This window comes from Protopterus annectens, chromosome 1.part1 (genome assembly GCF_019279795.1).
Source record: "Protopterus annectens isolate FY-2018-M chromosome 1.part1, PAN1.0, whole genome shotgun sequence".
In the NCBI taxonomy this organism is placed as follows: Eukaryota; Metazoa; Chordata; order Ceratodontiformes; family Protopteridae; genus Protopterus; species Protopterus annectens.
Genome location: NC_056726.1, coordinates 1,523,476,477 through 1,523,499,754, shown reverse-complemented (window position 1 = coordinate 1,523,499,754; position 23,278 = coordinate 1,523,476,477). Strand labels below are relative to the sequence as shown.

Genomic DNA, 23,278 nt, shown 5'->3' with positions numbered 1-23,278 from the left:
GTTGGGGAGTGATCACTGATGCTATCTGATAAGCAGCCTGTTATATATGACTGGGGGTTCTTACTGACTAGTATCCAATCCAGGGTAGTGTGCTTGGTGGCGTTTTTATTTATCCTGGTTGGTGACTGGACTAGTTGAGTGAAGCCATGAAGGTGTACATGATGGGTTGGATTGTTGCCAGAACAGGATTGCCAGTCAATATTGAAATCACCTAAGATGATAGTTTCTTGGGGGAGATGGAGGGTAGACCAGCTGAGGAGGTTTTCTAGGGGAGGGATGTTTTGGCCAGGTGGGAAGTAGCATCCAATTATGTTGATGGTTTTATAACCATAATAATAACTAAATATATTAAGAAAATCAAAATGAACTCCCTGGGTGTTAGTAGATATAAATAAATTACATAACAAAAGGAAAATAAAACTCCTGAAAGTACCAAGTAGGTCTACAATTCTCCAGCATGAGAACAGTGGAAAAAAACTCACAAAGAACCTGAAGACAACTGTTAAGGACCAGCAAAGCATCCCGTAAACATAAGCCAACATCTAAAGCTAAGGATAACCACAAGGGCTTCTTCAGTTAAGTTGGAAAACTAAAAACAAAATCATGATATTGTTCTAAACCTTTTCCCAGTCCAACCTCACATTCAAACCCAAATAACACTGCAAACATACTGGCAAACAAGTTTGCTGCCATCTTCTCTCCTGAAATTGCCATCCCAACTCCAGTCATCCGCGAGTCACTCCCAACCCCCTATCATTACCAATGAACATGTCCTCAAGGTACTTTCAAAGACCAAGAACACTTTTTACATGGGCCCAGATCACATGTGTTGTTTAACTATCAATATTAAACACACACTCAGGGAACCCTTCCTTAAACTGTTTAATCTGAGCTGTACTACAAGTTATGTCCCCGCAAATCGTATTGAGCTGCTGTAGTGATGCCCCCCAACAAGGGCAAACCAACCACAGACCCTGGAAATTACAACTATATAAGTCTCCCAAGTCTGATCTGTAAAGCCATGAAATGCATCCTCACTGACCTTATTAATATGGATATCAAAAATCTCATTTGGCTCACCCACAACAATTTGAACAACATATAAACATTAAATACCAAAACATGTATTATCATCCACTTTGGAAAACAGCAAATCAGTGCATCCTACAGCACTGGCACACGCCATGATCATGTACAAATTCACATACTAGTACACATGCACATAGATGTGCACATGCATGTACACACATACTGCCATACACATTTATTTATATACATTTAAAGATATAAATATATATGAATATGTTTGTATATATGTATCTATAGCAGTATACGTATGTGTACATATATATATATATATATATATATATATATATATATGTTTGTGTGTATGGGTCCCCTACACATGGTCAAAATACCACAAAGTCGAAACCCATATTGCTGAGACCATATGTCCGACCATGCTGGTGAAGCACTATTCTCTTGCACCATAGCCAAATTATGGAACTTCCTCCCACCCACAATTACCTCCATACCATCATGCACCCACTTCAAAACTTTACTAAAAGCGCACCTAAAAACATGCTGGCTATGCCCTTGCAACTCCCACTCTAATATCACCCTCCCCATCCAACCACTACCTTTCTTTCCACCCCACTAACTACCTTGATTATAGCAAGCTCAGATGCTCATAAGCCAGTACTTATTACACAGCAGGAACTTCTTATTGTAACATTTGTTAATGTCTGTTATGTACTTCACAGATAAAGATTCTAGTTGTCTACTGATGTACTATGTTCTTCATCTGTAAATATGTTGTAAGTAATTGCTATGTAAATTGTTAATCGCTATGTAATCCAATGTAACTACTGTCTGTTTAGTTTAACTGTGGAGCTTTTCTCCCCGGGCCTCCGCTGAAAATGGACCTACGTCCAGTCGGACACTCCCGGTCAACACATATAAATAAATAAATAAACAAATAAATAAATGTGCAATGGACATCTCCGTGCAGTGCAGAAAGATTTACATTTCCGCACTGTAGTGCAATCTCTGAGTTGGTATATTAAAGATACGGGGGGGGTGTGGGGGGATAGCCCCCCCAGAGGGGGTGCAGGAGGGGTGTAGCCCCCGTGTTAACACTTAGAAAGTGAGGGGCCATATGAAATGTGAAGTTCTGAAACTTCGATTATGTAAATGGGACATATATACACATAAATGTGTGTGCGTGTATGTATGGGCTCACTGCCATTAGTTAGTTTTACTTTAAATTGATCTCTGCTTTTTCTATGCACTTTTATTAACAAAACAGATGGGTGGCAGATGTGTGAGATGACACAATTACTAGGGTTAGGGAATATACCCCCCCCCCAAAAAAAAAAAAACACAAATCTCTGAATGACTCTTCTAGCCAAGTCACTGTAGTAAAAATAAATGTAGAGACCTCAGGCCACTTCTGATATCCAGGTTAATTCAGCACAGGCATATACTCAGGGATATAATTCTTTCATCAGTGCCAGAATTAGAAAAATAAAGATTGTTAGTGCAGAAGCATGAGTCAAACAACTTTTGGAAGTCTTTCAGTGGAGGCATTTGCTCTCCACATTCAGATCCAGACAGATTTGCCCCTTGGTCTCCCTAACCAGTTTTATTCCTACACCTGCCCTCCTCCTAATTCAAATCAATGGGGTTACTATTTGATTAGTACAGTTCTATCTTCCTTGGGTTTGCATATGTGCCTGGTTCCTAGAACTTAGGTTCATGGATAGGAAACTATCCCTAGTCTTTGGTTCCTTCCTTAAAGGGATGAAATGGTTTCTTCCACTAATTTTGTGTTTGTAGTGAAAGACTTGATGGAATACATCTGTTTTTATCTATTTTTAATATTTTCCACATGGAAGTTTTGTTGAAATGTTTGATGGATTCATCTTAAATGATTTTAAAACATTCTCGTCCATAGTCTAGGTTATTAGTAATACAGAACAGCACCAAAATATATCAATGATTTAATGGCACAGAGAGCCATCATATTTTGGGAAAACTCAGATTACCAGTACTGGTATAATCATGTTCCTTGATAAACTTGACAATATGATTAATACAGATTGCATTGCATTTTTTTCTTATAATAAAAAGAGCCCCAGAAAAATACTTTGAAACCTTATTCACGTGTTACAAACATTTATTTAGACTGCTTCAACAGAAACGTGTGCACTTTGTCGCTACATTAGGTAATGTCTACTATCACTACTTCTGGTGAAGACATTTTCAGAAACTGTTGTTTCACCAGTCAATTCTCTTTATCATAAAACTGTTGTGTGCCTATCACGTCCAGAACGAGAAGCGTTAGACAGACGTGCACTTACCTTCTTGCCTTTTATTCCTTGCTCCCCTTGTTTACCCTGTTGAAGAAACAAATCCATGTTTTATAAGATGTACTGCAACTTCTTTATTTACGGGTATTAAAGCAGGTTTACAAATGTAAAGGCCAGCAAACCCACCCATGAAAACTACTGCAAGCGATTGTTTGCATTTATCCCAAATATTACATGTGGCTGCATATTGCTGTACACTTTACTAAACTTTTATATAATTCCATAGAGCATTTATGAAAAAAAAACTTCATGCAGCTACATTATGAAGACAACAGTGAAGCTTATTAGACATCTCAGCTTTTTAAATGAACAAATTATTCCAATTGCATATCTCTTCCTCTCTGAAACTCTACAGACCTGAAATTTCCACTCAGCACACTCAGCAACAATAAATCATGTACTGTTTTGCTCTTTCAGAGTAAAATGTATAATCAGAAACCATTTGTGTATGCTCATTAGTTAATTTGTTTTACATCCTATGGTGTCTAATAGGTTCACAGGTGTTTACTAGGCTAATGACCACAAGGGCCTTTTTAAGTCTGGCCATGCATCCCAAATCTCTGACAAGATCTGATACCCCTAAGCATGGGCCTGGGATATGAACCATTTACAGGTTACCTGTGTCCATTAGAGACATAGGTGCCAAACCAGGGATGAATTTCTGGTTTCCCATCCAATTGTCCAAGTTGCACTTGAATTGGATTAGGGAGGAACTCTGCTTCACCTGGATGGGGAGCCTGTTCCATAGACAGGGTAGTCTCTGGGATACATACCTATCTCTCCAGCAGGTCCTATTTATGTCAGAGGTAAGGTTTAAGTCTTTAGAATGGGTAATTCTGGTGCTTTTTGTTTTGTGGATATGCAAGAAGTCCATTAGAGTGGAGTCTGACAATGCCCTGTATGCCAGGCATAGATCTCCCCTCAAAATCCTGTCGGAGACAGAATACAGGGTTGGCACCTTGAGGCAGTCTGCATAGGACATATTACTTATGCCCTGTATTCTTTTAGTGAAGAACCTCTGTGGACATTCCATTTGTTGGATATGCCTGGTTAGGTACATACCAAAGGGGGCACTGTATTCAATGACAGGTCTAATGAATGCCAAATACTATGGAACAATGACTTCCTTGGACTTAGATGCCATACCTTTGTTTATAAGTTGTGCAACATAGAATGATTTCCTCACTACTGCAGACACGTGATGATTAAAGGCTAGATTACTATATATGTGTGTAATGAAGTCCCTGACTACTCGGTCAACTCTAAATGGTGTGTTGTCAATATGATAGTTACTAGAGGTGGATGAATTACCAAAGGATATTATTATGTATTTCTTGGCATTTAGTTTTAGTCCATGACTCTGACACCAGTTATTTCTCTGTATCAGCCCCTACTGGAGAACATTTGTGTCAGTGTGAGAGTCAATGACAGCTCCTAATTTGAAATCATCTGCAAATTTAGTCAGCCAGAGTCCACTGACATCGGCCTTGACTTCTGAGAAGTAAATGCCAAAAAGGAGCACTCCAAAGACTGATCCGTGAGGAACACCACTTGTGACTGCCCTCTCTGTAGAGGTGGACTTCCCAATTCCAACTTCCTGGGTCCTGTCTGTGAGCCAATTGGATATCCACCAGGTGACATATGGGTTTGTACCTAACCTGTTGAGTTTGTCAACAATGCCAGAGTGAGGTATTGTGTCAAATGCCTTGTGACCAGGTTGAGTAGGCATGATCTGCCCTTGACAAAACCAAACTGGGTTGGGTACAGTGTCTGGAGGTTGACTATATCTCTATTGATAAGCTCCACAATAATTCTTTCCATGGCTTTACATATAAGGCTAGTGAGACCTATGGATCTGTAGTTTCCAGTTACTTCTACTGAATCATCATTAATTTAATTTTGTTTCTGAACACAGCATAACATGAAGAAAAAAGGCCTCTCCTATGATTCAGGAACTTACAGTACTCCAAGGAACTCTTTGCCAGTTTCTCTACATTGGGAAAAGTGTTTCTTTAAAACAAACCAGCGCTGAAATAAGGTTTTACAAGGTACAAGTCCTCCTGAACTCTGCCAACTGGGGGCTTTGCTCAACTGATACTTACATTTCCATAATCTACATATAACAGTGCACAGTGGTATGTCATAACCAAACATCCCACTCTGCCAAACTGTATAGAAACCTCAAAACACAGAAACACATATTCAATCAAAATACAACCACTAAAGCTAGGAGCAGTTTAAAGCTGACACTAGTCCTACAAAACCAGAAATCCACTTTCCAAAATGCACAAAGAATCAGTCAAAATGCTACCCCACAACTGCACACCTCAGGAAAGGACAACTGTTTTATAAAGAAAAACAAAATCACATCTAAGATGGGATGGTGGGGACAGCCACCCTGGGTACAAGGTGTTAGGGGATATAATTGAGAGTACTAAAAATGGACTTTTTTTTTGCTCCTTACATTGAGATGACATGAAAGCATGACACCATGACAGAAATGAGAGGAATGATGACATTTTAGCATACTCGCTTTTCATCTGGGGAAGGGGTGTGCACAGATTGGAGATCAAACATATAGGTACTGCCTTTAAATGGGCCAGGTGAATTGATCATGTCATGTGGACGTATGGCTGTATTATATGCCAACCCCATGGATGGCAGCAAGCATATATGGGGGAGCTAGGACTTCAAGGAAATATCATGGTACTGTTCCTAAATAATGACATCACTCCACATGATTCTCATCAAGTGGAAATTGACAGGGTATGGAATGCTGAATGGTTAGAGGGTCGGAACAGCAGCGGCAAGAGTAACAACAGTGATAACGCTCTAACACCCCCCCACCCCCCACCCCAGTTTTATGAGATAATAGGCTTCACTATCTCTAACAATAACCAAGGTTTTGGTGGGCCCATTAGCAGCTATATTCTGCATAAAAATGATACTGTTTTCTAATCTGGGGCAAATAATCAATACAGTACAGAGTCAGTTATCCAAATGTTGATTATCTGAAATGTCAGTTATCCAAACACAGCCTTCCAAAGTTCTCAGATTGAAAAAATCATAAAGTCTGTATACGTAAACATTACATGTACTTGCTTGTATGTGTTTTTTGAGCTTTTAGCCCGGTCATGTGTGGAAAATATTCTTTATTGTCTACTGGATGCATTCCGTGTGTGCAGAAAAAAACAAGATTTTAGAAGTCTTTTATCCGGTTCAGTCTATGTTTGATTATTCGAACTACCCTACGTCCCAATGAGTTTGGATAATCAACTCTCTATCTACTGTAGCTATTTTAAGGAAAAGAATGGAGTCCTGACCTAATGAGGAATGGTCATGTCAGCATTATCCAAAAGTCATTGGTACAGTATGCTGTTAAATCTTTACTTTCATATATTGTATCTGTTCCTTTGAATGATAGCATATAACAATATAGAAGGGTAAAACTGTGCCATCTTTGCCATTGCATTTTGTCTCAAGCCTACATTTCTCTGAAAAAAAACAACAGTTTTGGGCAGTTTTGATAGAATAACCTAATTAATAGTCTGTAGATAAGATTTATTGTTTACTTGCTAGGTGGGGCAGTCTGAAGTCCCTTTCAGACATTATTCAAGCCTCAAGATAGCAACAAACAATAGATAATAAACACTGTCAGCTGTTTAGAATTCATTGTAATAAATAACATCACAGAGAAATTAGCCCCGACTGAAAAGCTCATTAATTGCAGAATGAATTTAACAGATACCACTTACATAGGAGTTCCATAGTATGACAGTGCAAGTATACAGGAGATTACGCATACCACAAAGATTGCATAGTGAGTGTGCTTCAGTGGTAAAAGAGAATTATTTCAGAATCAAATCTACAAGACTAAAAGTAAATGAGGCTGATTGACTCCTTGGAAAAAATGTCATATTGTGTTAACAAAATCTACACTAAAGCATTTTGAAAATATTTTATAGTTTTCCAAATAGAGACACTGAAAATTATGATTAGAAATTCCAAATTGCTTGAAATCCTATCCTGGTAACTTATTTTATTTTGTTATAACTAATAAGCATAAAAACAGCCTCACATTGGCTCTACTATAAGCGCCTGAGTCTCAGGCACTCAATAACCACTGTCTCGCAGCTCGGGGACTCGAGCGCCTTGTAGCTCACATGAGCTGCCGCTTGTGTTCCGAGTCAAATATGAGTTCAGGCAAAGTGTGGCAGCTGGGGTAAGATACTGAAGCTACCACACCTTGCCTGAACATGTTATCTGAGTTTGAGCCAAGTAAGTGCGGTAGATCTAGAGAGGGAGTGGGAAGGGATGGGAGTATAAATGACATTTTTTGGCAGTGATCAGGAGAGGGAACTTAGGTTTAGCAAGTGGGAAGTGACAGTTTTAGGCTTAGACAGTGGGAGGTTAATGTTGAAAAAGAGGACTAGGGGAATTTAGGGTTAGGGAGCACTTTGGGAGGCTTAGGGAATGGGACAGGTGGTTTATGAAGCAGGAGTAGAGTTTTAGGGTTAGAAAGTGATTAGAGACTTTATGTTTAGAAAAGGGGACTGAAATTTGGAGTTAGGGGGTGGAGGGGTGTTTATGGTCAGGGTTAGGGAGCAAGGACGCAGGTTAGTATTGCACTCTGCTAAGTGTCTGCAGTAAAGTAGGGTTCGGTGGTGGCAGGGCTAGGAAATTAAGCAGGGTTGGACTAGTACGAGTTAGGGTGCTCACCATTTATGGTTATTGTGTGGCAAGCCACTAACATGTAAGTATGTGTAGCAGATCCTAGTAATCTACAATAAACATAACCTACATCTTTGGACTAACATATTTATATTAGTCATTGTGGTTTCTATTCCCATGCAAGCACCAAACCATGGATAAAGTTTGCTCATTTGTTTCTTCCCAATGTTAGAGAAAGACCAGCTCTGAGCACACCAGCCATTATTATGTCAGAAGTTAGGAGATTTCTCCTAAAGCCCTACCTGTGTCAGCTGACATCTGTGGTGTAGTAATTCAAACTGTCTGGGTTAGTCCAGCAATACTTCAACAGGCTGAATAAATTAAAAGTAGTGTTTGTTATTTAAATAAAGAACAGCATTTATTGTAAGAGTTAAACATAAAAAACGTTTTTCGTTAAACCACAACGGTTAACTTCATCAGAAATACAAAGCTTTACAAAACCAGGGTTTAATTTCCCCTCCTCTTGCAACTCGTGGTTTTCAAAAGCCAATATTATTGGTTATAGAGAACTTTTTTCTAAATTGATGTTAGTGAACTCCTATCCTTCACAAATGCTGCGTTACCTGGTAGATAAAATATCAACTCAACCAAGTATTAAAATACAATATATACAAACTTGTATCATCAATAGAAAGGTGTGAACTTATTTGACAGTTGAGGTTAGACTCCTGCCGTTACCCTGGGATTAATGAAATTAGTTTGATAATGTGTATCTTAAAATTGAGACGCCTAACTAGATAAACAGTAGGTTTAGTGTTTTAACTCATGAAACCGGGAATAGGATGAAACAGAATTAATAAAACAACCATAACATGGTTTTAACAAGTATTAATATTTTTTTACTCAAATAATGTGTTCATTTAGACCAGAGATAGACATAAAAAAATGATTCCCTTGTATTTGTCTCTTGGCCTATAGAGTCAAAAGAAAGAAAGTGGTAGTTATAGCTTTATTATTATTATGTTCTAAAAAGTGTATATACATATATAAGGTAGTTAGCTTTACCACCACTATAGTTTAACAAGTGTGCACACATATATAAATATTTTAAACTAAGGAAATTTGCCTATTTGGCTAGTTTATGTATTTATTTTAACAGATTTTAAAGGCATAAAAATGTAAAAAAAATGAGAAAAACAAGCACAGTTTTATTGTTATTTTAACACACACGTTCTATTGATGATACAAGTTCGTATATATTGTATTTTAATACTTGGTTGAATTGATAAATTATCTACCAGGTAACACAGCATTTGTGAAGGGGAAGAGTTCACTAACATCAATTTAGAAAAAGTTCTGTATAACCAATAATATTGGCTTTTGAAAACCATGAGTTGCAAGAGGAGGGGAATTTAAACTCTGGTTTTGTAAAGCTTTGTATTTCTGATGAAGTTAACTGTTGTGGTTTAACGAATAACGCTTAAAATAAACACTGTTCTTTATTTAAATAACAAACGCTACTTTTAATTTATTCAGCCTGTTGAAGTATTGTTGGACTAACCCAGGAAGTTTGAATTACGTTCAGTTGTTCATTTTGAACAGTTTGTTTTTTTATCTGTGGCGTAGTGTCAGCTGACGTCTGTGGTGTAGTGCCTGAATACTACGAACTGCTGTGAATGCAGGATTCTAAACACCACCAGCACTCTAATGGAACGTGTACACTCTTTGGCAGACCTTGCCACCCCCACCCCCCCCCCCACACACACACTTCCTGCACTTTCTCCCAAGGAGGCATTCTTGCAATGGAACTTAAAATGATGCTTTTGCCCTGGGTGGGTGAGACAGCTTTAACCACTTACTTCCATCTCTCCCAGGCCAGACCGTCCACCAGACAAGTCATAATTAAGCTCAGATATTCTGAAATGTAGTCAGATGTCCAAGCCTCTGTGCCACATCATAGCACTTGGTAGCACAGATATGTAATACTATTTTACCATCAATGATGCTGAATGTATACTTGTGTTCAAAGCAGAAGCATTTGTGAAATAGAAACAACACAGAGATGGGATTGCTTTATTTACCTCTGTTGTAGTTGTCATCTAATATTGCAGCTCAAGTTCTTTTATCTAGAACAGAGCCGCTATGTTCTTAAACTAAAAGCGCTTCTAGATTTTTCAAACGTTTAAAGCTCAGATTGAAGAAACATGAGCATTTTAAGACAAAATGATGTCCAGATATGGGTCATCAACAACAGTGACTATGATATTCCTGAAGTCCTGCAAACAGTCCCCTGGACAGCTTTGTTACCTCACTAAATTACTTAGTTCTAAGAAAAGGATAGGTTCATAGGTTTATACTAGGCTATCTGCCCTAAGGCATTTATAAGCCAAGCCCAAAGTTTTGTGGCCTACGCCACCCCTTATGTTAAAAAATACTGTGCCCATTAGTTTGTTGTGCCTCTGTCCAGCAGTGACACAGAGATGATTCCCGGGGTAAACCTACGATCTCCCATCCACCGGTCAAGATTTCTCTTGAACAGAGCCAGCGAGGTGCTCTGCCTCACATGGACCAGGATTTTATTCCACAGCATAGGGAGTCTCTGGGTGACAAATCTATCCCTCCAGCATGTCCTATTTATATCTGTGCTAAGGTTTAAGTCACTTGCTCTAGTGGATCTGGTAGATTTGGATTTTTTGAGGTGGAGCATGTCCATTAATTCCGGGTTGGACATGGCCTTGTATGTCAGGCACAGGTCACCTCTGAGCAGGCAGTATGCGACTGAATAGAGCTGGAGTTTCTTCAGTCTGGCAGCATATGACAGATTTTGGAGTCCCTTTATCCTTTTGGTGAGGAACTTTTGGGGTCTCTCCAATTGCTGCAGGTGTCGGGTGAGATACATCCCGAATGGGGCATTGTACTCGATCATTGGTCTGATATGTGAAGAGTACAGGGGAACAATGACCTCACTTGATCTGGATGTGAATCCCTTCATGATCAGGTGGGCAATGTAGAAGGTCTTTCTAACCACTTTAGCAATGTGAGTGTCAAAAGAAAGGCCACTGTCAACCTGGGTCCCCAGGTCCCTGATAACCTCTTCTGTGCTTAATGGATTGCCACCTATATGGTAGCTTGGGGTTACCTTGTTTTTCCCGAAGGGTATGACTATACATTTTTTGGCATTTAACTTCAGGCCATGGCTCTGGCACCAGCTATCAGTTTCCGTGCGACCCCTCTGAAGGATATCTGTGTCCGATGTACTTTCCACTATGGCGCCCAGTTTGCAGTCATCTGCAAACTTTGTCAGCCATAGTCCTCCTATGTTTGCCTGTACTTCTGAGAAGTAGATGCCGAACAACAGGGGGCCAATGACTGAGCCCTGTGGGACACCACTTGTGACCGGCTTGGAGTCTGACATGGCGCCAGCAACTCTAACCCTGTGGGTTCTGTCCCTTAGCCAGTTTGCAACCCATCTTGTGACATATGGGTTTACATTTAAGCTGGTAAGTTTCTCTATAATACCCGAGTGGGGTATTGTGTCGAAAGCTTTTGCAAGGTCAAGGTAGGCTGTATGGACTGCCTTTCCCTCATCAATGGCCTTGGTGACTGTTTCGAAGAAGTCGACCATGTTCAAAAGGCATGATCTGCCCTTGACAAAGCCAAACTGGGTTGGGTCCAATGTCTGCAAGTCCCCTATGTCTTTGTTTATGAGTTCCATTATGATCCTCTCCATAGCTTTGCAGACCAGGCTTGTTAAGCTTATGGGGCGGTAATTACCAGGGTCCGTAGAGGCACCGCCTTTGTGGAGTGGGACCACAGTTGCCGTACTCCACTCCTTGGGCACGTATCCTGTGGTAAGGCTAAGATTAAACAGCTGCCTTATATGCGGGTTTAGTTCCTCGTTGAGTTCGTGTAGCACACAGCCGGGGACACCATCCGGTCCCATTGATGCTGTGTTTTTAGCTTTAGAGAGAGCAGCTTTCACCTGCGCATTTGAGATGTCTGGGAGGCTACACTCCTCTGGCATAGTTATCTCTCCTTTTGGGGGGGAGAGGGGGGTGAAGTTTGCACTGAACCTGTCTGCCAGTATGTTGGCAATGTCTGTGGGTTCAGTGATTTTTGTATCATTTTGGACTAATTCTGCGCATATCTGGGAGTTTCCACCCAGGTTTCTAACATAGCTGAAGAAGGCTTTATGATTGTCTTTTGAATCTATTGCAATTTTTCTCTCAAAGTTGGCCTTGGATGATTTTATGAGTGCTCGTATTTTTTTACTAATAATAATCAAGGGTGTCTTCTCTTTTATGGATTTTGCTCTATCATGTAACAGCTTTCTCCTCTTATTGTAAAGTTTGTTTATGGCTGGGGTCCACCAGACTGGACGTTTGCCCTTGGTGGAAAGAGTCTTGGTTTTATTAGGGATTGCCTGATCCATGCAGTCCTGGAGGTGTTCGTAGAAGGCATTTGTAAGGGCTTCCGCAGCTTGGGTTGTGGTTTCCACTGGCTCGGGGGCTTTGAAGGATACCACACCAGTCTTGAGTAGTGTGAAGTTTGCTTTAGAGAAGTCCTTCACTGTGGTCTTTTTTGTTTGGGGGGGGGGCGGGATGTGGATTTCCAGTGAGATAAGTTTGTGATCTGATCTCACCAATGAGGGATATACTTCCGGTGTGGAGCATTTTATCCCCATGTTTGTGATGATGAGATCTAGTATATTTTCTCCTCTTGTGGGAACGGTGACTAGTTGTTCCATGGCATTTGAATTTATGAACTCCAGGAACCTTTGGGCTAGAAAGTTGGGGCTTGAGTAATGTTCCCAGTCTATATTCGGGTAGTTGAAGTCACCCAATATAATTGTGTTTGGAGATACATTTATACCCTCCAGTGTCTTCAGGAAGGCTGTGTGGGGTTCCTGAGTTTGAGAGGGTGACCTGTAGCATGCTACAAATTGTAGAGCAGTTTTGCCTATGGTTAATTGCACCTGGATGGTTTCCGATGCTTCGTGCGTTGCCACCAACCTGGTGGTGTGGGTATCCTTGATGAATATGGATACACCCCCTCCTTTTGTGGTGTGGTCCGGGTTTTGGGGCCGGAACGCATGATATGAGGTAAAACCTGATAGTGCCAGGGTGCTCTCAGGAGCCTTGAACCAGGTTTCAGTCACAGCACAGACATCAGCACAGCACAGATAGCATTAGTGCCTGCAGGAGTCACAAATGTGAAGTAACCCTGCAACTTGCTGGTACTTAGGGAATCGCATTTCCTGGATACCTTTACAATTTGACCACTTTAATGTGTTGTTCCAAAAATCACTATCACTGAGAAAATTTATGAACTGTTCTGATGCTTTTATACTACTTAGGGAATGATGTTTCCAGGATATCTTTATAATTATATTACTGTAACACTCAGTGCTATTAGATATCTATGTTTTCTTGTATGTCCTTTGGAGCATTTCTCCCCAAACATCTGTGGAAAAGGGGCACATTTTTATTACCCATCTAGACCATCCTGTTAAACAAATGCCAAATGCATAAATAAATCTTAAATTTGAGATCTTTAATGTATCTCTCAAAAAATCACTATCACTGATGAAACAAATAGTTTGATAGGCATACATTAGGCTAACAACCACTAGGGCCCCTATAATCCTAGCCATGCAACCTAAATGTGGCCCCCAAATTTGATTTATATAGGGGTGATTTACTGACTGCCTCTGCCATCAGAGACATAGGAGCCAGACCAGGGCTGAATTCCTGATTACCCATTCATTGCTCCAAGTTGGACTTAAATAGGGACAGGGAGGACCACGTCACATGGATGGGGAGCCCATTTCAGAGATTGCGGATACTCTGAGAAACATATCTGTCTCGCCAACATACCCTATTTATGTCACAAGCAAAATTTAGATCGTCTAAGATAGTAGTTCTGATACTGTTTATTTTACTGATGTGCAAAAGGTTCATCAAAACACGGTTCAGGAATTCTATGTACCTCAAGCAAAGATTACCTCTCAGAAGTTTGTTTGATACCCAGTAAAGTGACAGGGCTTTAAAGCAATCTGTGTAGGGCATTATGTTTTCTCCGTGTTTTCTTTTTGTAATGAACGTTTGTGTACATTCGAGTGGCTGAATGTGTCTGGTGAGGTACATACCAAAGGGGCCATTATTTGTTTTATTATTTTTTATTTATTTATTTTGCATTTGTTTACCAGGACTCAGGTTATTTTTCAATGGAGGCTTGGGGAGAAAAGCTCCCCACAGTGCAATTACATTTACAACTGACAACACAGTGTGATCAAAAATATTGGATAACAGAGTTTAACATCATTAGTTATAGTAGAAGAACATAGCGTAGTGCAACATAGTTAATGCAATATAAGATGTTAAACAGTTTCTAACAGGCTTGAAAATTAAAATAAAGTGCAGACAGTCATAGCATGGAGGAATGAGAGACATTTATAGCATTATGCAATTTCTGTGTAGGACTAATTAGTTATTTTTCTTTAGCTGTTCGTGTTTGACTTCAGAGCTTATTGACCAGTAAGTGTGGCATTAGTGTGGCGTTAGTGTGGTGTTAGTAACAATGAAGTAGTGGTATTACTGTTATCTGAGAGAGACGGTATATTCAAGAGCAGAGCAAGGGCACAGCCATTTGTTGGATAAATGGGTTTTTAGTAATTTTTTAAATTGAGACAGAGCTGGAGTAGATGTAATCTCATGTGGTAGTGCATTCCAGATTTTGCCTATGTAATTTGAGAAAAGGGATTCTCCAGCTAGAATTATGGTTGCATTGATCTTAATGAGGGGTTTGTTGGTGGAGTGTAGAGGTCTGACAGTGGAATATGGTTGTAGCAATTTTTGGAGGACAGGTATTTTCTCAGGTTGGTAGAAGATTTTATAGGCCATAGTTACTTCATTAAAGTCCAGGAGATATAAGAATCCCAGCCAGCTGAGTTGACCGAGTGATATACAGTGGTGTGAGCTAGATGGTGAGTTTGTAGCATATCTGTCAATTTTGTTGTAACAGGATTCAAGTTTTGTTAGCTCAGATTTTCTTAGATTTATGAGTATGGGAGATGCATAGAGCAGAGTAGAAATTCGGTGAGATTAGGCAATAGTAACTTACGTGTTTTTTTTTAAGTAGTGTTTGTTCCTAGAGAGCAGTCCCAGTTCTTTATGTACTTATTTTACTCTTTGAGATATGTGGATATCAAATCTCATGTTGCAATCAATTTCGACTCCTAAAAGTTTGGTGTGAGGTGAGGGGTGAGATGATAGTGTTATTTAATGAAACAATGTCATCAGACCCTATGACGGGTCTGATGAGGGTGAGTACACTGGTATTATGACCTCTCTGGACCTAGATGCCATGCCCTTGCTTATAAGTTGAGCAACACAGAAGGATTTCTTTACTACCTTGGACAGATGTTGGTCAAAGGATGGGTTACAATCTATATGAGTTCCTAGATCTCTGACTAGTGAATCAACTTTTAAGGATGTTTAATTGAAGACATAGTTACCCAGGGTGGCAGACATCTCAAAAAGTACTATAAAGCTTTTCTTGGTATTGAATTTTAAGCCACGGCTTTTGCACAAAGTGTTTGTCTGTATTAGACCTTCCTGAATGGTATTCTTGTCTGGGGGATTCAATGACTGCTCCCAGTTTTCAATCATCTGCAAACATAGTTAGTCAGGGGTCTTTGACATCTGAGAAGCAGATGACAAAAAGGAGTGGGCCTAGCTCAGAACCACAGGGGACTGCACTGATGACTGGCCGCTGTGTGGAGGGTCTAACCTAATGGTCCTATTAGTGAGACAGCCAACTATCCAGCATTTTATAAAGGGATTTATACCTAGTTGAGTAAGTTTGTTGACAATGTCCAAGAGGGGTATTGTATCAAATGCTTTAGCCAGATCCAGTTAGGCAGTATACACCATTTCCCCTCATCCATTGCATTAGTGACCTTTTCAAAGAAGTTCACCAGAATCAGTAAGCATGGCCTTCCCTTTAGAAAGGTAAACTAAGATGGAGTCAGTGTCTGGAGGTTTCCTGCATCCTTGTTCGTAATTTCCATGATAATTCTTTGCATGCCTTTTTAAATAAGACTAGTCAGACTGATGGGTCTGTAGTTTGCAGGATCTGTTGAAGGTCTTCCCTTATGAAGAGGGATGACTGTCACAGCCCTCCACTCATGTAGCACAAAGTCTGTTTTGAGACTGTAGTTAAATAATGACTCAAGGGGTCCTGATAAGTCATTATTTAGACTATTCAGGAGGCATCCTGGGATGTTAACAGGGCCCACTGAGGTCATGTTCTTAGCTTTAGTGAGTGCAGCCAGTACATGCTGCCTAGTTATAGTTGAGGGAAGTTATGTTTGAGGGTATTTTGGGGGGGGATGGTTGGGGATGAGAGGGGAAAAAAGTTGGAACTGAATTTGTCCACTAACAATTTATCTGTATCACCAGGCTCAATGATTGTGGCACCTTTTAACCACCAGTTCAGCACATTGCCGTGTGCTGCTCTTAAGGTTTTTGACATTGCTGAAGAAAGCCTTAAGGTTGTCTTTTGCCTAGAAGACTATCTTAACCTGAAGGTTGGCTTTGCTTGACTTAATTAGCCCTCTTAGTTGCCTATTTACTTTGATGAGATAATTTTTATCTTTATGGGAATTACACTTCCTGATTTTTGCCATATTTTTTTTCCTTTTGTTGTATAGGTGTAAGCACTAGAGGAGCCTGTCTGCCACAAGAGGATTGTCTCCAGCTCTGAAAAGTTACCTTATTGGCCGTTTTGGGCTGCCCTCAATCATAACTTGGACCCCTGAGTAGCATCCTGCCTTCACCCAGAATGATACCACAGTATAAGGACAAAATGATTGACTTCAACAATTGGCTAAGTTTCTGGTGTCATTCAAAGGGGATCCAGTATTAGTTTGCCTGGGATGACATGATCAACAAACCACAATGCTTTGCCAGAGATGGTCTGCACTTGTCGCCCCCGAGATTCAGGATACTGGCTAAGGCTCTTGCCACCCCTATAGTGCATTTTTAGGCAAGGCTCAAATTACAAAACTCCCAATATAACAGACACAAACATACAAAATCTGAAGGTAATGCTACTCAATGCCAGAAGTCTAAACCTCAAAATGCACTCTCGCAAAGCAATCCTAATAATGGAGAACATTGATGTCTGTGCAGTAACTGAGACCTGGTTCAAGGCTCCAGAGAGCACCCCGGCAATACCAGGCTACAATTCTTACCACACCTTTCGGCCAGCAAATCAGGACCAAAATACTAAAGGTGGAGGAGTGTCCATATTCATCAAGGATACTCACACCTCAAGGCTAGTTGCCCAACACGATGCATCTGAAATTCTCCAGGTGCAAATAACACTAGGTAAGACTGCAATCCAAGCTGTAGCTTGTTACAGATCCTCTACCATGCCCCAAGATTTTCACCACACCTTTCTAAACATGCAGCTAAATATTAAGATACAACCAAAGACACTAATACTGGGAGACTTTAACTACTCTGCCATTGATTAGAAAAACTACTCGGGTACCAATGCCTTTGTCCAACAGTTCTTGGAATTTATATACTCCAATGCCTTGGATCAACTAATCCATAGTCCCAACAGGGGCTCCAGTATCCTAGACTTGGTCATTACCAACATGGGAAATCTATGCTCCACATCTATGGTCACTCCCTCGTTGGTCAGGTCGGATCATAAGCAAATCATCCTTGACATCCACATCCCACCCCCACCTCAAAGTAAGGATACAACCATAAAAAAATTCTCCAAAGCCAACTTCATGCTACTCAAGTTAGAAGTGACTAACTTCATGACACCCATGAGGACGGGAACCGTAGGTTCGACTGCTGAATCCTACATTAATGCAGTGTATGAGCTCATCCACTCGTGCATGAATTGTGCCATCCCAAACAGAACCAAGACACACTCCTCAAAAAAAAAGGAAGCCGATCTGGTGGTCTCCAACCATAAACAAACTATACAACAAAAGGAAGAAACTGCTGCAGAAAAGAGGAAAATCCCAGGATGCAAAAAACAACCTCATCAGCCTAAGTAAGAAGCTGAGATCCCTCATTAAATCCTCCAAAGCCAACTACGAAAACAAAATAGCCAAAGATTCCAAAGACAACTACAGGGCATTCTATAGCTATGTCAAGAATCTAAATGGCAATGCTCAGATATGCCCCGAGCTACAACAGAATGGCATTAAATATACTGATCCCAAGGATACTGACAATATTCTGGCAGATCAATTCAGTGCCAAATTCACCCCTCTTTCACCTCCAAAGGGACCCTTCGTAATACCAGAAGATTGCCAAACCCCGGTAATCACAACCTCACAAGTAAAAACAACTCTATCCAAAGCCAAGAATACAGCTTCCATGGAACCAGATGACATCCCGGGCTGTATACTATATGAGCTGCAAAATGATCTGGCAGCTCACCTAAGTGTCATGTTTAATCACAGCCTCACCTCAGGCTTCATGCCCAATGAGTGGCAGACAGCTACTGTCATCCCACTCCACAAGGGGGGATCCACCTCGGATCATGGGAACTAGTGCCCCATCAGTCTGACAAGCCTGACATGCAAGGCCATGGAACGCATTATCATGGATCTGATAAACAAAGACATTGGCAACCTTCAAACACTGGACCCCACCCAGTTTGGGTTCGTGAAGGGCCGATCGTGTCTCCTGAACCTGATTGATTTCTTAGAATCAGTCTCCAAAGCCGTGGATGAGGGCAAGGCAGTCCACACCGCCTATCTGGACCTTGCTAAGGCTTTCAACACCATTCCCCACTCTGGAATCATAGATAAATTAACCAATCAGAGCATAAATCCCTATGTCAAAAGATGGGTCGCTAACTGGCTCATTGACAGAACCCACACTGTTAAAGTAGCCGATTCCAAATCCAGCTCTAGACAAGTGACAAGTGGCGTACCGCAGGGGTCAGTCCTGGGACCACTGTTGTTTGGCATCTACTTCTCTGAAGTACAGGCCAACACTAAGCGACTCTGGCTGACAAAGTTCACAGAAGACTGCAAACTGGGAGCCATCATTGAATCCCCTAAAGATGTGGATATCCTACAAAGGGGCCTTACAGAGACAGATGCTTGGTGCCAAAGCCACGGGCTCAAGCTCAATGCCAAGAAGTGTATAGTAATACCCTTTGGGAAAAACCAAGTACCCATGAATTACCACATAGGTGGCAATACACTTAACACCGAAAATGTGATAACAGACCTAGGAGCACAGGTGGAGAGCTGTCTCACCTTTGATAACCACATTGCCACAACAGTCAGGAAATCCTTCTTTGTGGTACACCTCATCACTAAGGGCTTTTCAGCCAGAAAGAGGGAGGTCATTGTCCTATTGCACTCATCCCTTATCAGACCCACTATAGAGTACAACGCCCCATTTGGTATGTACCTCACAAGACATCTGCAACAGCTGGAAAGACCGCAGAAATACCTCACTAAAAGAATTACAGGCCTAAAGCAGATGCCCTATGCTGACCATCTAAAAAACCTCCAGCTATACTCTGTGGCATATCGTCTACTCAGAGGCAACCTCTGCTTAACATACAAGGCCATGTCCAACCCAGAACTGTTGGACATGCTTCACTTAAAGAAATCCCAGTCCCTCAGTGCCACACACTCCAGGGATTTGAACCTTGTCACCTGAATGAATAGAACATGCTGGAGGGATAGGTTCCTGACCCAGAGGCTACCAATACTATGGAATAGATTGCCCATACATATCAAGCAGAGTGCCTCCTTGTCCTTCTTCAAGAAAAACCTTGACAATTAGATGGGTAATAGGAAATTCACCCTGGGGATCATGTCAGCAGCCCCACTAGACAGGGGCCCAGGGAAGTAAATACTGTGAGTAGAAATATCCAGGGGACTACTATGGCTAGGCTTGTATAGGCCCTAGGGCCAATAGCTTAGTACTGACTTATGAACCTATGAACCTATATCCTGTTTAATTTGGGATGCCAACAAGGCAGTTTGTTTCTGGGTCTAGTTCTGGCCTTACTTTTGGTAGGTATAGCAGCCTCTATGAAGCCGTTGACATGGTTGTGGCTGTACAGAGTTTCTGACAACAATTCAGCATAGGCTGCTGTTTTCTTGGTGTTTGGCGAGGCAATGAATTTTGACAAACCATCACTTATTAAAAGGTAATTTGCCTTGGACTAGATCTTAACTGTTGTTACTGCTTTTAATGGTACTGAGGAGTTGATTTTGATTTGACAATTAATTAAGAATTAAGACAATAACCTTGGAACATGTAATTAAACAATTATCCCTTTTTAGATGACACTCATGTCTCACATTAAGTATAGATTAAAAGATTGTTAGTTTGTACTTGGAAACAATGACTTAGAAATAAGACCTGAAAAGGAACTGGATATGTGAATCTTTATGATGAACTTGGAATGGACTTTAAAAATCAAATTGGGAATGTCTTTTCTAATGTTTCCCCTTTTGTTCAATATAATCTGATCTACAAAAGATGTGGTTAAGAAACTTTCAGTTATATCAAAAACGATAAGGCACCCAGACCAGATATAACTTATTCACTCCAATGGAGCTCAGGAAGTGTGCACTGTAACTTCCAATGGGCGGAGCCTAAGCCTTTTGACAGAAACAAATTACATCCTCACATTTCAAACAAATGTTCATATCTCTGGAACCACAGGGGTTATGAAAGAAGTGTAAATGGCAAACTCTTCAGCACAAACAATTTTTATATTGGTAGTAATCTTTTTTCTAGGTCTTAAACTGAATTTTATAAGTCACAGTAAACACAATAATTATTACATTTGTAAAATTTTGTAAACAACTTACAATATCTCAGCAACCACTCAAGTTACGCACATACTGTCAGCAGCATTTTATTAATCTAGCTGAGAACTTCCATATGAGGCTAAGGAGTTCTGTCTGTGTTATTTGGTTGTTGAGATATTTTAAAAAATTTGAAAATTATATCTATATAAATTAATATAATAAAAAACAATTAATATTGATTTACCTGCACTAGATAGAGATCAAATATTAATGCAGTTGAGTTTGCTATTGTGTAAGCTTTAAGACAAAATCTTTTACAATCTTGTATATAGCATGGTTTTGGAATTATTGATGCAAATATGAACAAGCAATATTTGATGCCTCTAGGCATCAGTAGGAGTTAACTGCAGATGCACTTGGAGGCGACACTTGAATGTAAAGAGGACCATTCTATTTAATATAAGGGGCAGCCTGGTGGACTGTGTTACTAATTTGTTTCAACAATCACTAGAATTTGGTTTGGTTCCTCTGCAGTTTATTGAAGCTGTTGCTATCCTAACCACAAATGTGGGACTTTTGAGACAAAGAATTTTAAACATATTAGACTAACAGAACTGGTAGGCAAATGTTTGAAATTGTGCTGATAAATTTTATTCAAATTAACAAGTAAAATTAATATGGTAATACATTTCAGCATAGATTTTCCAAATTAAGATAAGCAATAAAAATATGAACATGTACTCTGATTATGGTGCATTCACTAGATTATAATATTCCAGTGAACTTTATATTCTTAGATATAGCTAAGGCATTTGATATTGTAACACACAGTTTAGCATTAGGAAGTTGGGGATTTACTGGTGTATTGTAAGATGACTGAGGGGAGATCAGCTGCAGTCTGTGTACAAATAGTGAAGTCTAAGGGATAAGAGACTAATAAAGGAGCGCCCCAGGATTGATGTTGGGACCTTTTTTTATTTCATGTCTTTATATCAACTTCTCCTCTGAACAGGAACTGTTGGATGGGAAAGTTTGTTGATGACATAAAAATTGGAAGATATGGGGGCTCAGCTGAGGGCAAGAAAATTTTGCAGCACTGCTTAGATAAATTATATGAATGGGTTACATCTAATGGAGTAGAATTTAATTATATTAAATGTAAAGCATTAAACTTGGGTAAAATGAATCTTGCATACTCATTTAGTTTGGATAATGTGTTGAGGATTTGGGAATTAAGGTAAATTGAAGGATGAGCTTTGATGGACAAGTGGATAGCATTTTATAAAATGTTACATTCTATCAAGGGTAGTCTTAATAACAATCTCATCCAGAGATTCTAGTGTGTTGGGACCAATTATAATACTCGTATTAGACTTGTTATTGAATACAAACTGCAAATAATACCCAACAGTTGACTAAGGAATTAAGTGGTAAGAAAAATATAAAGTATGAAATGAGACTAAGGTCTCATATTTATTATCGGTTAGTTAATGAATTCAAAGAGGAGATTTAATATGAGCATATAAATGTGTTAGGAACTAACAAATGGAATATACTTTGGGGTTATCAGTTATTAAACATGAAGCTACTGCAAGGAATAATTACATTTTAGTTAACTTACAAATATGAAGACTAAACTGGGAAGGGACTTCTTTCAATATACAGTAGGTTATAACTTGCTCTGTTTACCTAGACAGATGAGCTTAGCCAAAAATTTAGATATTTTTAAAAAGAAGTTCGATCACTCGTGTAATGAAAAGTGTTCCTGACCCTTTCTTCACAGATTATTGCTTGTAACGATCTCTTGTGACGTCTCATATCCTAACCAAGAGAAAGGCAGCTGAAGAAGAATCAGGCAGTAAATGGTAAAAAAATCCAGCTTTAATCCACTAGGCAAAAACTGTTAACAGCAACAAAGAACAGATACATAAATGCTTTAAAATCACACTGCGTTTTCGTTTCAATGAACTTCCTCAGATGTAAAAAGCTTTTCACAATGTGAAGTGCTTATTATAAACACTGCCAATTAGCTTTTGTCCAGTGAGAACAACATTCAAGTTAAACTTAGTAAAGCAGCTTCCTTTTGCACAACGAACTTTGACCTGACATGAATTTATTCACAAAACATAGTAGACTGCAACTTAAAACCATCAGTTTCAACTGATCACCAAAAACTACAAATACTATACAAATCTAAGCAAAAAAATAAAATAATGAAAAATAAAAACTAATACATGTCTGTATATGGTGATGTAATAAAACTGTGAGGGCTTCATCTGATGGAAATAGTGAAAATTACACTTTCAGGAAAAACTGTTCAAAATATGTCACAAAATACACCCTTTTAGCAATAACTTGGCAGCTCTCATTTTTAGCAGTGGCTTAATAGAGATATTCTCATTTAAGCCAGGAAATG

General features: G+C 39.8%; 1 protein-coding gene across 5 annotated transcripts in view; it reads right to left on the bottom strand.

Annotated features, from left to right (window-relative positions):
• Positions 1-23,278, bottom strand: part of COL16A1 (collagen type XVI alpha 1 chain) — a 3,146,845-nt gene that overhangs the window by 1,151,557 nt on the left and 1,972,010 nt on the right. For all 5 annotated transcript variants that reach the window (XM_044082765.1, XM_044082783.1, XM_044082773.1 and 2 more), the window contains exon 32: positions 3,363-3,398. In XM_044082765.1, coding sequence (XP_043938700.1) covers positions 3,363-3,398 — 36 coding nt within the window. The remainder of the gene's footprint in view (positions 1-3,362; positions 3,399-23,278) is intronic.